The 15,459-nt window shown below is 39.2% G+C and overlaps 1 protein-coding gene across 3 annotated transcripts in view; it reads right to left on the bottom strand.

Moving 5' to 3' along the window:
- Positions 1 to 1,629: 1,629 nt before the first annotated feature.
- The window catches only part of KLHL21 (kelch like family member 21), a 34,085-nt gene continuing 20,255 nt past the window's right edge, over positions 1,630 to 15,459 (bottom strand). For all 3 annotated transcript variants that reach the window (XM_075060318.1, XM_032763810.2, XM_075060316.1), the window contains 2 exons: positions 7,649 to 7,721; positions 1,630 to 5,630 (listed from right to left, as the gene is read on the bottom strand). In XM_075060318.1, coding sequence (XP_074916419.1) covers positions 5,337 to 5,630; positions 7,649 to 7,721 — 367 coding nt within the window. In that variant the 3' untranslated portion in view covers positions 1,630 to 5,336. The remainder of the gene's footprint in view (positions 5,631 to 7,648; positions 7,722 to 15,459) is intronic.

The following is a 15,459-nucleotide window of genomic DNA, read 5'->3' as shown; positions in this document are numbered from 1 at the left end:
TCGAGAGAAGGTGGGTGAGGTAATATTAATTGGACCAACTGCTGTTGATGAGAGAAACTAGTTTATACAGAGCTCTTATCTCTCACCTATATTCCACTAACAATGTTTTATCTAGCTTGGAATCATATGCAGGCATGGTCTGTGATCCTGCACTATAGCTACAAGCTGGCATTTTGGTGAGAGGAGAATCAGCCCAGTAAAGGACCATCCTCCTGCAGAGAGGTGCCAGAACTACTCCCTCTCCCTAGCCTGCTGGTGACAAAGGGCACAGCTGGGGCTTTACCCTGCTGCTCTCATTTTTGGTGTTGGCAACCAGCACAATTTAGGAGCTATAATGGTGAGCTACAGAAGATAGTAGGCTGGGCTCACCATGGACCATATGCAAGGTGAGGGTTTAGCTCATCTATCACCCTGAGAAAGTCCTGGAACCAACGTGGCACAACAGCTGTTTGAAATGTCTTGAGTGAAGGCTTGACATTGTAAGTCTTTAGCAATTTCTTTAAAACTGGTGGCTGTATTATATAACACTTACTTTACATGCTGGTGCTTTTAAACTCAATCAACATGTGTAGTGATCAAGGACAGACAGCTGAGATGATTTAAGTTATCACACCTATCAATACTGAGTTACTAATTCCAACCACAAAAGGATGCATCAAGTAAAAACCCACCAAAAAAAAGCAAGTTCGCAGATGTTTAACAGTTGTGGTAGGAGACTGATGAGCAACTTTACAATCTAGCAGTACTTTGTCTATAGGGCTTGTATCACTAAGATAGACATGGTCAACTTTTTACACTAAGGGCTGTCTGCACAGCTTGTGAAAAGTCATGTGTGCTTAAGGATACCAGACTCTAATAACTACGTCTGTCCTTTAACACTACAGCTGTTGACAAAGCCCCTAAATTTAAGAGCAAGTTCTCCAGCAAGAGATAACTAGTACATCAGCTGTGAGGCAATTTAAGGGAACTGAGAATTTCAATTACTTGAATCCCCTGCTACCATTACAAAAAGCTTTTGCAGACTGTGGCTGAAAGTTGCTTTGGCTCTGAAGCAGATTTAGTTTAAGAAGTTTGTCAGTGCACATATCAGAATTCAACCACATGATGCTAGAGCATTTCACAGGTAGCTGATTAGATTCCAGAATGAAGTACAGATTAGAGAACTAGCTGCCAGGGGTATTTCTCAATTGACACTATACACAGTACCTTGACCCTTCAACCTGATTTTCTGGTTATTGTAAACTGCCACTCTTAGAATACTAAATTACTCAAGTCACAAAATGGGACAACATAGGGCAGCAAGACAGTGTAAGTGCCTGCTTTATTAGCAGTGCTCAGACTATGATAGCCATGCGGAAGACATTTTAGCATAGTTCATTTGTGAGAGGAAGGCTGGAAACATTCTAAAAATGGGATTTGTTGTAAGTGTACTTAATAGTAACTAACAAATAGCTTGGAAGAGAATTCTTAGATCATACTTCCTCTATGGGTGAAGTAAGACTACTCTTCAATGTTTTCTCTTTGGAAAATGACTATTTAATTTGACAAACATGCAACAGAGAGAGCCACCACACACAAATTAATCAGATCTAGAAGCCTCCCTGCAGTCACTGAAAGCTGACCAAAACCTTTACATTTGACATGTTTTATTTAGGCTGATCATTTCAAGTAAGTTTTTAAAAATAAAAGTTGAGAATAAAATTCCAAAATCTGTCAAAATGTAAAATGCCTTTGCTTCAAAGAATGGCATTTAAACAGTATTTAAAGGTTTAGACACAATGAAAGTCTACAAAAAAGTTAAATACAAACCTGAAGTTATTCAGCTGGTTTTGGAACTTCAAGATGACATAGGTCCAGCAGAGAGCACTACAGGAGGAGAATGTTCTACATAAATATACTTTAATAGTTCAGCATAAATACTTGACCATTCTACTATGCAAATTGTTATACTAAATTACAACATGTAGATAGCAGTGCTCCACATCTTAAGATGGACTTGAATACATGCTTAAATAACTGGCACCCTCTTGAGCACAATATGGTTGTGTTTACCACTCCCATTACAATAATTGCACAAGCTCAGTGGAAGAGAGACTGACTTGAGGTTTCAGTTAAACTTTTGTGGGGACACAAATTGCTTGTTGGCATAGTATTCAACAGCCAGAAGTGAAGAAATTGCATCAATTCATTGCATCTGTTCAAGGAAATAGGCAAGCTTCACCAAAATGAGCCCTGTATCTTGCTTAACATTAGCTTGAGAACAGCACAGGAGCTAGATATAAAAAATATATTTTCAGTAACAAAAACATGTTTATAGAGCTGAAAACCTCAAAGAAGAAGCTCTCCCATGTTCTTGCTTCCACACCAGCTAAACAAGAGCTACAAGAGAGGGGAATACGTAACAGAACTATCATTTCTTTGTAGGTTTCCTACTGGTTACTATAAAATTTGTGATACTAAAAGCCTGACTGAGATAACCAAATGGTCCACTGATTGGCATTCCCAACTCCCAAGTAGGAAACTCTGTGAGATTTTCATTCTTTCCAGCTGGTAGCACTAGCAAGGGTCAAAGTGTGACATACCAGTCTAAGCTCCTTTGCCTAATATAGGAGTCCCACCATCTTGTCTAGTCATCCTTGCCAGCAGACTGATGTTCATGACATGAAGCTCTAGCAAGAGGTTTTGAAGCAGGATCCCCAGGACTCCCCCGCAACATGTGCAGAGGTTTCCAAAACAAAACAGAACTTGAAGTTTGCCAGCTCTATCAAGTTGATTTATACAGTGACTTTGTTCCACCCACTGTGAAGTCTTGGTAGACTGAAGTTTGTCAACACAATCTAGTTGCGCTATAACCCTGTCTCAGGCTACATTCTGATAAGGCACTGTCAATAACCTATCAAAGTTTGAGTGGTCCTAGTTCAGGATAACTGGGAAGAATCTCTGCTGAAAGTTTGCATTAGAGAGAAAGTGTTCCAGAGAGAACAGACTCAAGAGCTGTAGAAAATGCTTTATCCCTTGGGAACTTAGGATATTTCAGTGAGTTAGGATATCCTACAGCATCTTCCAAATGAAGAAGCCTAAAGATTTGAGAGATTGAATATCTGGGTTTGTTGTGTAGGTGAAGTTTAAATTCATACAGTTTTCCCACTAAGAAAATGCAGAGCTACCATCTCACCCACTATTTCACGTCATCATTCTTTCCCAAAGGACATTAATGCTTGTTTTCAACTAGACCATGCCGCATTTTGAAATTTAAGAGCTTTGTAGGAACAGCCAGACACTCAAATCAAGGAATTAGCAGGAAATTTCCTCTTCCAGTGAAATGTGCTTTTAGGTTAAATACAGGAAATAAAATTAAGCCTGCCAGATCACTTACGTCTGAAAGCAGAACTTACTGATTACAAAATAGTGATCTAAACAAAATTCAGCCTCTCTGCACTAACTAAAGGGCCTGATTAGCATTTACCAATTGCTAAAAAATTCCAACAGCTGCTTTAAATTATTTTGATGAATGAGTAACAACAACATTAGGTTCTATCACTCAGCAAATTGATCCGTTTATAAACCGTAAATTTACCTTCGCTTAGCCACCATTCTTTATCATGAATGTTTGAAGCAGCATAAAATTATTTTTCTATATACCAAATACACCTCTACCCCAACATAATGCTGTCCACAGGACCCAAAAAATCTTAACTGTGTTATAGGTAAAACCGCGTTATATCAAACTTGCTTTGATCCGCTGGAGTGCACCCCCCCAGAGCACTGCTTTGCCACATTATATCCGAATTCGTGTTATATCGAGTTGCACTATATCAGAGTAGAGTTGTACTGTGTAATAAATTACTTTGCTCAAATCCATGGGACGGTTCCCAAAGAAGCTCTTCTTTATTTCCTCCCTTTAAATAAGTTCTCCCCTAAAAATACCATTCTGATCTACTTCCTTAGTGTCTAAATAGTGAGAATACACCTTCTGCACTTTACAGTGTCCCCAACTACTATCCAGGATCTAGCTGCTCAATCGAGCACAAATTTTGCAATCCTTTATATAAAAAGAGTCAAGTTAAAATCTTTAGAGTTTATGGAACATCAATAATAAATAGCAAGTAACCTCAGTAGGCAAGACCATACTGCAGAGATTTTTCTGCCAAGTTCAACTGCAGGCTAAACAGTTTGATAGAAACAAAAATGTTATTCAGATCTGAACGTCAATGGAGAAGGATGTTCTTCTCCAAGAGATCTTTGACATGAGCGTCCAGCCCCTAAAGTCTTCTCCGACTCTTCTTCTCAGATGAATATTTGCTTAAAAAAAGAAATTGAAATGTATTTGACATTTCACTCAATCTAAATATGTGAATCATTTTTAAAATGAAAAGTTTCTAAAGAAATATTTTCCTAGTAAGGACCAATAAAAGCACAAGCTGCTTGGGGTAATGAAAATTCTGTATAAAAACTTACAGTGCGTTGGGGTTTTTAACAATTAATTTATCACACATTTAAGGTTGCAGCGGAAAGAAATTTCAAACTTCATGACTCTCAACCTTAATATCCTTGCACTGAGCTTTTTATGCAAATACAATTTAAAAGGTTCTTCATGAAAGCATGAAGAGTGACTAAAGTTTATGGTGGCTCTCAGCATATTTAGGGCTAGGTATTTATATCCTCATATCTGCACATCTATAATGAACCCAAACTTTGGGGGTGGAATTTTCCCTCAGATCATATTGGCAAGGATCTGGGCAAGAGGTCTATCTTCCTCTGAAGCACTGAGCAGAGCATTAGATCTGCAGGTATATCTTACTAAACCAATCTCTCCCCTTTCAGAGAGCCTCTGGTATTAGCGAACTTCAGTCCTCCCTATTTTCTGTGTTTCCACAAAACACTGCCACAAAGAATGGAATTTGGTGGCAAATATGAAGTGTTATGATGTGGAAAGATGCTGACTGCAGAGTACTAGTGAAAGCTGTCTGATCAAAAGCTACACAGTGCTGCCTGGAAGAGCAATATTGGTGCTTGAATAACAAGTGATTTTTTAAAAATATCTGTTTTGTCCAGAGTTCTCTTATCAGAACTTTTCTGTGGCTAATGCTGCACCTTCTCCATCCACAGAAAAGTGCTGAAGGACATTGCACCCAAAGAGGCCTCAAACTTTCTGCCAACTATGCTCCCTACAACAACATTTTAATCTTTCAGGGTTTTTACTTCTTCCCTACTTGCAATTACTGATCAATCCATTTCAGAGTTTCCAAGCACCAGTTTGCCTCCTGACCTCCCACAAAGTGACACTGGTTATTTGTAATGAATTCACTTCAAGCCAGAGATAAGTTTTTCTGTGGTTAACGTAACTCATTAAGATTCTGATTATGAAGATTCTGGCGCTGCCTGTTTAGGTTAATGGCATTATCCAGAGTGATACTGTCGTCTTCTTGTGTAGTTTGTGGCATAAACTGTCGGAATATGCTGACACTTCCATGCCAGAAGGTGGGTTCAGGCAGCCGTCCCACTATGCTCCACGTTCGAGTTTCTGGATCATAAGCTTCCAGCACATCTGAAAGTTCAAATGTGTTATCGTAGCCACCGGAAACATAGAGCTTCCCACCAAGCACAGCCAAGCTCCCTCCAACATGAACCTACAATTAAAAACAAGGTATTAAGAGATGATCATCCTGGCTTAACAAGGAGCTCTTCAAAGAACTGAAACTCAAAAAAGTAATACAAAAAGTGGAACCTAGGTCGAATTACGAAGGATGACTATACCAAAAAACAACAGAAGCATGTAGGGACAAAACCAGAAAAGTCAAGGCACAAAACAAGATAAAACTAGATAGGGACTTAAAGTGTAACAAGAAAACTGTTTAAAAATACATTAGAAGCAAGAGGAAGATCAAGAACAGGGTAGGCCTATTACTCAATGAGGAGGGAAAGACAATAACAGAAAACACAGTAATGACTGCAGTGTTAAATGCCTTTTTTGTTTCAGTTTTTACCAAAAAAGGTTATCAGTGACTGGACAACCAACTTAGTGAATATAGTGTAAGTGGGGTAGGATCTGAGGCTAAAATAGGAAAGAATGAGTGAAGAATTACTTAGACAAGTTATATATCTTGAAGCCAGCAGGGCTTGATGAAATACATCCTATAATATTTAAGAGATCTCAGAGTCATTAGCAATTATCTTTGAGAACACATGGAGGATGGAAGAGATCCTAGAGGACCGCAAAAGTACAAATATAGTGCCTATCTATAAAACGGGGAACAAGGACAACCCAGGGAATTGTTCTCCTTAACCAGTGAGGAAAGGACATGAAGCAATGGGCTTAAATTGCAGTAAAGCAGGTTTAGATTGGACATTACAAAAAACTTCCTAACTGTCAGGGTGCTTAAGCACTGGAACAAATTACCTAGGAAGGTTGTGGAATCTCCATCACTGGTGGTTTTTAAGAACAGGTTATACAAACTCCTGTCAGGGATGGTCTAGATCAGGGGTCAGCAACCTTTCGGAAGTGCTGTGCCGAGTCTTCATTTATTCACTCTAATTTAAGGTTTCGCATGCCAGTAATACATTTTAACGTTTTTAGAAGATCTCTTTCTATAAGTCTATAATATATAACTAAACTATTGTTGTATGTAAAGTAAATAAGGTTTTGCAAATGTTTAAGAAGCTTCATTTAAAATTAAATTAAAATGCAGAGTCCCCCGGACCGGTGGCCAGGACCTGGGCAGTGTGAGTGCCACTGAAAATCAGCTCATGTGCCGTCTTCGGCACGTGTGCCATAGGCTGCCTACCCCTGGTCTAGATGATACTTAGTCCTGCCTCTGTGCATGGCACTGGACTAGATGACTTATCAAGGGCCCTTCCAATCCTACATTTATATGATTATGCCCATTTAGGTGGATACACTGATCTCTAGCCTAGCAGTTAGTCTCAAACGTGTGGGTCCTCTGCTATTGCTGGCAATTGCTGCTCTGGAATAGGTATAGTGCTCACAGGCCCCAGCAAGTGACACCATACCACCATGCCAACACAATTGTAACAGAACTGACAAGTCCCAGCCAAAAGGTCAGCAGCATTAACTCCAACTAAAGGAGCTATAATTCAAGAACCACAAAACAACAGATACAAACAAAGATCTCTGCTAACCTATGCAGCTGCACCACATGATGGTTTGGGCACTTACGGCTTGTCTACACTCTGCATTAGTCCACACTAGAGAGATGTAAATTCTAGTGCACAATAGTGTGTCACACACTAACTGGCCCACTTGGACCCTCCTAGTGTACACTAAAAGTTCCCTGGTGCATTAACGTAGTATTGTATACTACATTAATGCATACTAGAGAAGTTCTAGTGCAGGCCAGCTAGTGCGTGACACCTAGTGTGCACTGGAGTTTATACTCTTCTAGAGTGGACTAATGCACAGTGTAGACAAGCCTTCATTGTTCTCTATTGGTCATCTAAACTACAAGTGCTCTGAAACAAGGACTACCTTTTGCTGTACATGGCTGAACATACTGTTAGCATTCACTGAGTTTATTTTGTGTTGTAAAAGTTCTTAAATAATTAAGTCACTCCCCTGCCCCAAGAAGTTTATAATCCAAAGGAACTGTTTCCAGCAGTTTTTAAAATGAACTCATTGTCAACATCCTACCTGGAGCATAGGAGGGATTTTGTCCCATACATTCTTCATTGGATTGTAAACATCCACTTCAGCAGAGTCATCTCTGTAAAAGAAAAAAGGAAACCACTATTCAGAGAGCTATAAAGGCTTCCCCCATTTCATCAAGCACAGGTGAAAATAGTCCAAGCAAGTGCCTGAAGTGCTACATAAGCATTTTTGCTTCCATCTGGTTACATTCACAAACTCACGTGCACACTGATCAACTTGCACTTGCACTAAGACATGAGTTATGGTGCACACTCCAAACTCCTATATGTGGCTCCTACGATGCAGCATCAATGGCCAACCCAGAAATCAATGCATCTGCATAGCCCCTGGGGCTGAAGAGCTATGGACTACGAGTGGGCTGCATCATTATGCATAGGAAGTCTCCTCACTACTTGTGAATTGGCGCTTGTGTCCAAAGAACGTGACTAGCACTACTTTGCTTCTCCAAAGTCAAAACTGCACTTAAAAAAATAAATAAATTCTGATTTTGAAAAGATTACCCAGCTAGTTGGGTGCAGTGAACCATACACTGAGGCAGAATGAGCCCAGAACATCCAAGCAGTGTTTCTGCCTTCCCCTGCTTACAACCAAGTCTGGGCTGGATGAATGAACTATAAGGTGGACAGAAAGCTGACTAGATCGTCGGGCTCAATAGGTCGTGATCAATGGCTCCATGTCTAGTTGGCAGCCGGTTTCAAGCAGAGTGCCCCAAGGGTTGGTCCTGGGGCCAGTTTTGTTCAACATCTTCATTAATAATCTGGAGGATGGCATGGACTGCACCCTCAGCAAGTCTGCAGAGGACACTAAACTGCGAGGAGTGGTAGATACACTGGAGGGTAGAGATAGGATACAGAGGGACCTTGATAAATTAGAGGACTGGGCCTAAAGAAAACTGATGAGGTTCAACAAGGACAAGTGCAGAGTCCTGCACTTAGGATGGAAGAATCCCATGCACTGCTACAGACTAGGGACCGAATAGTTAGGCAACAGTTCTGCAGAAAAGGACCCAGGGATTACAGTGGATGAGAAGGTGGATATGAGTCAACAGTGTGCCCTTGTTGTCAAGAAGGCTAACGGCATTTTGGGCTGTATAAGTAGGATCATTGCCAGCAGATCGAGGGACGTGATCATTCTCCTCTAGTCAGAGTTGGTGAGGCCTCATCTGGAGTACTGTGTCCAGTTTTGGGCCCCACGCTACAAGAAGGATGTGGAAAAATTGGGAAGAGTCCAGTGGAGGGCAACAAAAATGATTAGGGAGCTGGAGCACATGATTTATGAGGAAAGGCTGAGGGAACTGGGATTATTTAGTCTGCAGAAGAGAAGAATGAGGTGGGATTTGATAGCTGCTTTCAGCTACCTGAAGGGGAGTTCCAAAAAGGATGGAGCTAAGATGTTCTCAGTGGTGGCAGATGACAGAACAAGGAGCAATGGTCTCAAGTTGCAGTGAGGGAGGTTTAGGTTAGGCTGGATATTAGGAAAAACTTTCACTAGGAGGGTGGTGAAGCACTGGAATGGGTTACCTAGGGAGGTGGTGGAATCTCCTTCCTTAGAGGTTTTTAAGGTCTAGCTTGACAAAGCCCTGGCTGGGATGGTTTAGCTGGGGATTGGTCCTGCTTTGATTAGGGGTTTGGACTAGGTGACCTCCTGAGCTCCCTTCCAACCCTGAGATTCTAAGATTCCATGATTCTATGAACTTCCCTATGGTTATTCAGCTGTGGTGCCTGCCCAAGACAGAATGCAAAATTATTTGTATTACAGATAGTACCTAGAAGCACAACTGTGCTACGCTGATAATTGCAGGCCAATCCTAAACATGTTATTTAAATCTATTTATTTTCAAAATGTGCACTTTTGGGTCCCACTACAGATAAACTTCCTGAAAATTTGTACCGGATAAAATAATCTGGCTTTGGTGATATGGATGCACAAGAACATTTTAGAAAAATAACTGATATTCTGGGTGACATAAACCTCTCCCCACCTAAAATTAACCCTGAAAGGATCCATGTTGGACTGAGACTTCAGTCAGTGCCAAGTTTAGACTGGGGTGAGGTGGAGAGGGGAGTGAATAAAGGCAGGAGAGCGGTCTGTAATGGAAGAACTGACAGCAGCACTATAGTCCCACAAGGCTTCTTTTACCCATTCCATTCATGAGTCAGGAGTGTGACAGCAACAGGTGAGGGATTATTGTGACACAGAAATCCAATTTGCTGGCATACGAATATGGAGATTACAAGGTCAGGGCAGTCACAGCAGTGCTTAAAGTAAATCCAAGAAAGTTCTATCAAGAATGAAGTTGGAAGACTACCTAAGAATACAGAATCTTCTACTTAATTCAACCACTAATTAATTTGAGCTTCCATTTTAGCTGAATCAGTCTCAAAAACTAAGTTAACTGAATTTAAAAGTACAAACTATGTACACCTCTACCTCGATATAACGCTGTCCGCAGGAGCCAAAAAAATCTTACTACGTTATAGGTGAAACCGTGTTATATCGAACTTGCTTTGATCCACCGGACTGCGCAGCTCCGCTCCCCTGGAGTGCTGCTTTACCGTGTCATATCCAAATTCGTGTTCTATGGGGTTCCGTTATATCGGGATAGAGGTGTACTGTATTAGAATCCATTTCAATTGGTATAGACATCTTTTATTGGATAATTCGATGTCTGGCTATAAAGTCCTTTTATTAAAGTTAAAAATTTGAATGAGAGAAGAAAAGTGAGTCCAAGACAATTAGAACGGAGTATTAGATTTTTCAGACATTGTTACTGATTTTCCAAGAACTACCATGTCTTTTGCAATCTACGAAAAGCAATCTAGTGATGACAGAGAGAACAAGATCTACTTATTCCAATCAAAGTAATAGCAACAGAGTTTGTCGAAATAAGAGGAAGGTGAAATAAACAAGAGTCTATGCAGACATCCCAGAGCACCACCTCTCCTGATGACCATTCATTTAGAAGCCATCATGCTTGTAAAAGGGTCTGCTTAGTATACAGCAAAATCCAGATTTTTGAACTATAGTTATTAGTTAAAAAAAAAGGGTGGATTTATTTAAATCAATGTTATTTAAATGCTTGATTTTAATCACCAAGCAGGAAACCTTGATTTAAATCAAGAATTTTAATCTTGTTTTGCATTTGTACTATAGTTATTTTCTTAAATAAAGTTGATTCTCACTGGTTGGTAACCATTAAAACATACTGATTTGCAACTAAATATAACCTTTACACTAAATTTGGTGTGTCTTTTTGTTAACCAGGAGGATACACTATATTGATACACTTTATTTAAACAAATATAAAGCTTAATTTGCATTTATTCAGACTCTTAAATTTTACTTTTTTATTATGTTACATAATTTTTTACTTGTGATTTATTGTCAAGCTCAATTTGGAAATTCTGATTCAATAAAGAAGTGCACAAAAATCAGCATTTTAATTTTTTTTTATTAGTTAAGTAAAATTACCTTAAACATGCAGATACATATGAAAAAAAAAAGTACATCAAAACATGTTCTGCATTTACTGATTTGTTAAAACAAAGTATTATCTGTAGTTAGTGAATTGAACTGATTGTTTCTGGTCCCCAATGTCCTTCAAGATTTTGGAACTAGTTGATCTCAACCTCTCAAACCCAGTATAGATTGGAAGAAGAAAAGCTTTTCTCCTTTTTCCAATGTATAATTTCTTTCTTAACTTTGACTGAACTAGTCATAGAACTGAACTATCTGAATATACCAAAACAAAAAAATATTCTTTGTGCATCTGCAGAAGATCCTACTACTGTCAAAAGCTATTAAGCACTTCGGCAAACTCTGGTTATAGGTGCTTAGCCAGTGACTTCGACCATCAGCAGCAAACATGTGCTGCTGATTATTATAACAACTTAATACAGTTTTAATATATTATTGTAAGTTTAGGCCTTAACATAAGTTGTCAACTTCAATTTTAACTTTATAAGTTTATTTTTTAAAAATAAACCTGTAAGAACATAAGAACGGCCGTACTGGGTCAGACCAAAGGTCCTCTAGCCCAGCATCTGTCTTCCGTCAGTTGCCGAAGCCAGGTGCCCCAGAGGGAGTGAAGCTAACAGGCAATGATCAAGTGATCTCTCTCCTGCCATCCATCTCCATCCTCTGATGAACAGAGGCTAGGGACACCATTCTTAACCGATAAAAACATGGAGCGCTTAAGATAGATAAAGTCATTGTGGAGAAACTAAATGGATTTCTTTGCTTAGTTTCATGGCTGAGAGATGTTAGGAGAGATTCCAAACTGAGCGGCTTTTGTAGGTGACAATCTGGGAACTGTCACAGATTGAAGTGTACTAAGGAGTAGTTTTGAATAATTGGTAACTATCAACATTAACAAGTCATCGGAAGATGGCATTACCTCAGGTTCTGAGACTCAATTGTGAAGTTGCGGAATATAACTAAGGTTTGTAACTGTCCTTTAAATCGGCTCGGTACCCAATGACTGGAAGTAGCTAATGTAAGCCAATATTTAAAAAAGGGTCTAGAGGTGATCCGGCAGTTACAGACGGTAAGTCTAACGTTGGTACCAGGGCAATTAGTCAAGAAACAATAGTTAAGAATAAATTGTCAGACACACGAAAAACATAAACTGTTGAGCAATAGTCAACATCGTTTCTGTAAAGGAATGTGTCTTATAATCTATTAGAGTTCTTTGAAGGGGTCAACACAACGGTGACAAGGGGATCCAGTGGACATAGTGTACTAGATTTCCAAGAAAGCTTGACAGGTCCTCACAAAGGCTCTTACGGTAAATAAGCTGTATGGGATAAAGGGAAGGTCTTTCATGGATTGAGAACTGGTTAAAGAGCAGAGAACAAAGGGTGGATTAATGGTAAATTTCAGAATGGAGAGGGGTAACTAGTGTGTTCCCAGGGGTCAGTCTAGGACAGTCTATCAATTTATCATAATGATCTGGAGAAGGGTAATAGTGAGTGAATAAGTTTGCAGATGATACTAAACATTCAAGATAGACCAAAGCAGATTGTGAAGAATCAAAAGTGATCCACAAAACTAAGTGATTGGGCACAAAATGTGCAAATGAAAATTTAATGTGGATAAATGCAAGATAGCACATTGAAAAATAACCCCAACAAAACATCAATATTGATGGGGCTAATATTAGCTACAACGATCAGGAAAAGATTGGTGTACGTGGATAGTTCTTTGAAGATTCCACCAGTGCGCAAAGGCGGTCAAAAAAGCGAAACAGGATTGTTAGGAATACATATAAAAAGGGGAGAGAATAAGACTGAGAATATATTATTGCCCTTCATATATTGTAATCCATGTAATGTTTGTCCACCACTCGAAGGAGACTGGGTGTACAGAGTGGTCCGTCTTATTTCTGTAAAACTAGAGATGATCCTAACGATTAGAAAAACTTACTGAACAGTGGCACCATAATCGAATATGGGCGCGCTCTTAGGAGAGTCCAGACGAGGAAATGAATTAAAGATGAGGCTCTTTCAGCTTGGGAAAAGAGAGACTCAGAGGGTGGGGGGATAGATGCTAGAGGAGATCTATAAAATCATGAGTAGATTTTGTGTGAGGAAAGGAGTGAGGACATAAGAAGACATATGTCTATATTGCACACAGATAATACGAGAGAATGAACAGGTGTGTCCCAAATCGAATATTCTGGGTTAATTAAGTTAGCAGCGGTTAATAACATAATAAAGGAAGTTTTCATGTCACAACTCAGTCGTAATCAGCTACTTGTGAGCTTATTCTGAGTTCATAGAAGTAGGCTGTGTTGAACGGCTGTGTATCTATACATATTGGTTTACAGGAGCACTGGTAGACGAGTTCACTGTCGTGGACCATATACGTCTCAAATAGAATGCGATCTGATCTAGCGAGGATAAAGTACGCCCAGCACATCTGGAAGGAGGGTCCAACTATGGAGGTTTCCTTGCTCCCATTGACTGCTCTTTTCCAGGGCTTTTTTCTCTGAACAGCGAGAGGCTGTTGAGCGGAGGTGGGACTTTAATCAGTGGTCGAAGCTCATCAAACATACTCTCTGCTCTCTTAGCTTCTCAGTATCTGCACTCTCAGATTTAAAAGAAAAAATCTGAGTTTTAATATTTGTTAAATCAGTTTTTATTCATATGGTTTAAAAAAAAACAACGCCAAGTTTTTTTTTTTTTATGTTCTTCAAGGTACTTGCTTTATGAAACAGTTTCCTAGTTTGAGGCATTGGGAACTCTCAGATTAGAGGTGTTACGATGAGAAGGAGACGTCTAAATGGGAGTAACCATTTGATAATCAACTTGTGTATTCAGGTTTAGGCCGAAGATTCTAACAACTTAAAACTGGGGGATATCTCCTTCCAGCTGTTGTATAGCAAATCGGCATTAATACTTTATGTTTCAAGTGAGAGCAAGACAACCTTTTAGTGACATTCTTTTAAAACCTAAAGTTGCTGTCAGGGCAATTCTGTCTACAGAGAGAGTTACCACACGTTTACAATGTTTATTGTAACAGTGTTCATGAGGAAAGACTTCCAAGAATGAAAGTGAACAACATGCCTTGGTGGGCGAGGGAGGGAAAAGGAGCGGAATTCCACTGCATTCCCATCTCAAGGTTGTTCTAATATAGAAGTACCAAGAGGCTAGTTTTGCTGTGATGAATTATATACGGGTAATCGAAGGTTGGTGTGTAAAGAAAAGGGAGAGTTTTATTCTCCTTTATGAAAGAAAAACTCCACTAACACTAGAAAGTTACCAACTTTGGTTAAGAAGTTACCCTTTGGTCGCATTGTATATGAAATTATTGCTTTGAGATGTCTTAATAAATAGAAAAATATGCTTTTGCAGCATATTTTTCGGGGAGTGAAGAAGAGGAAGAATTTTTCTTTGCTGTGTCACTAATTGTTTCTACGGGCTTACCATGATTACAAATGATTCTAACGCTGCACGCACGACAGAGGTGTGTATGGGCCACTAATCACCATTAGAATTCTATACCTTGAATACCAATTGCTGAACAGCAGTAAGTTGGCTCTGGCAAAGTGTAACAGGATGGATTTTTGATGAAAGATTTTGCAATACTTAGTGTGAATATTGAAGGGGAGAGGATATTCAAAGCCACTGGAAGTGCAAGAATGCGGATGCGCTCAAGATAGCAGGATGGCGCAGACAATCCAAATGGCAATATACAATTACGGCTTTACGCAAACAAAGGTAATAAAAGAAAATGTAGGGATATGTTTAATGTAATTTGCTCACACCAAAGACAATAATAATGAGGGTTTCAGTGATGGAATGATTTTCAGTTTATTTAAGTGGGTAATATTGAACTCAACCACAGGTAAATCTGTTTAAAACACAACAAACATTTATTAATGTTCTCTTAATTATATTCCGTGAGCTATCTGATGTAACATATTAGCTTCCTATGAGCTTATTCGTTTCTATGTGTATTTAAAGTTATAGTAGAATGATTAAAAGCCAACACAATCAAGGATTCTACTTTAAAAGTGATTTTCCCTAAGTCCAGTTGTATGCTGTTTCCATATCGTGGTTTTAAGTCCATCTTTACCATATTGTCAAAAAAAAAACAAAAAACAAATCAGTCCTACATGGGGGTGGTGGAGATACAATATTATAACTTATAGTTATAGTCCATTAAGAGTCACAGTTTTTGGTGCAAAGACAACGGAGCAGTGTCAATTACTAGGCAGAGTCAATTTAGGGGTTAATTGTATACCATGGATTTTGCTTGGACTAATAGCAAAGGTTTTGCCACGAAAGATG

This window comes from Chelonoidis abingdonii, chromosome 23 (genome assembly GCF_003597395.2).
Source record: "Chelonoidis abingdonii isolate Lonesome George chromosome 23, CheloAbing_2.0, whole genome shotgun sequence".
NCBI lineage: Eukaryota > Metazoa > Chordata > Testudines > Testudinidae > Chelonoidis > Chelonoidis abingdonii.
Note: the sequence above shows the minus strand (reverse complement) of the source record. Positions and strands in the feature narration are given on the sequence as shown.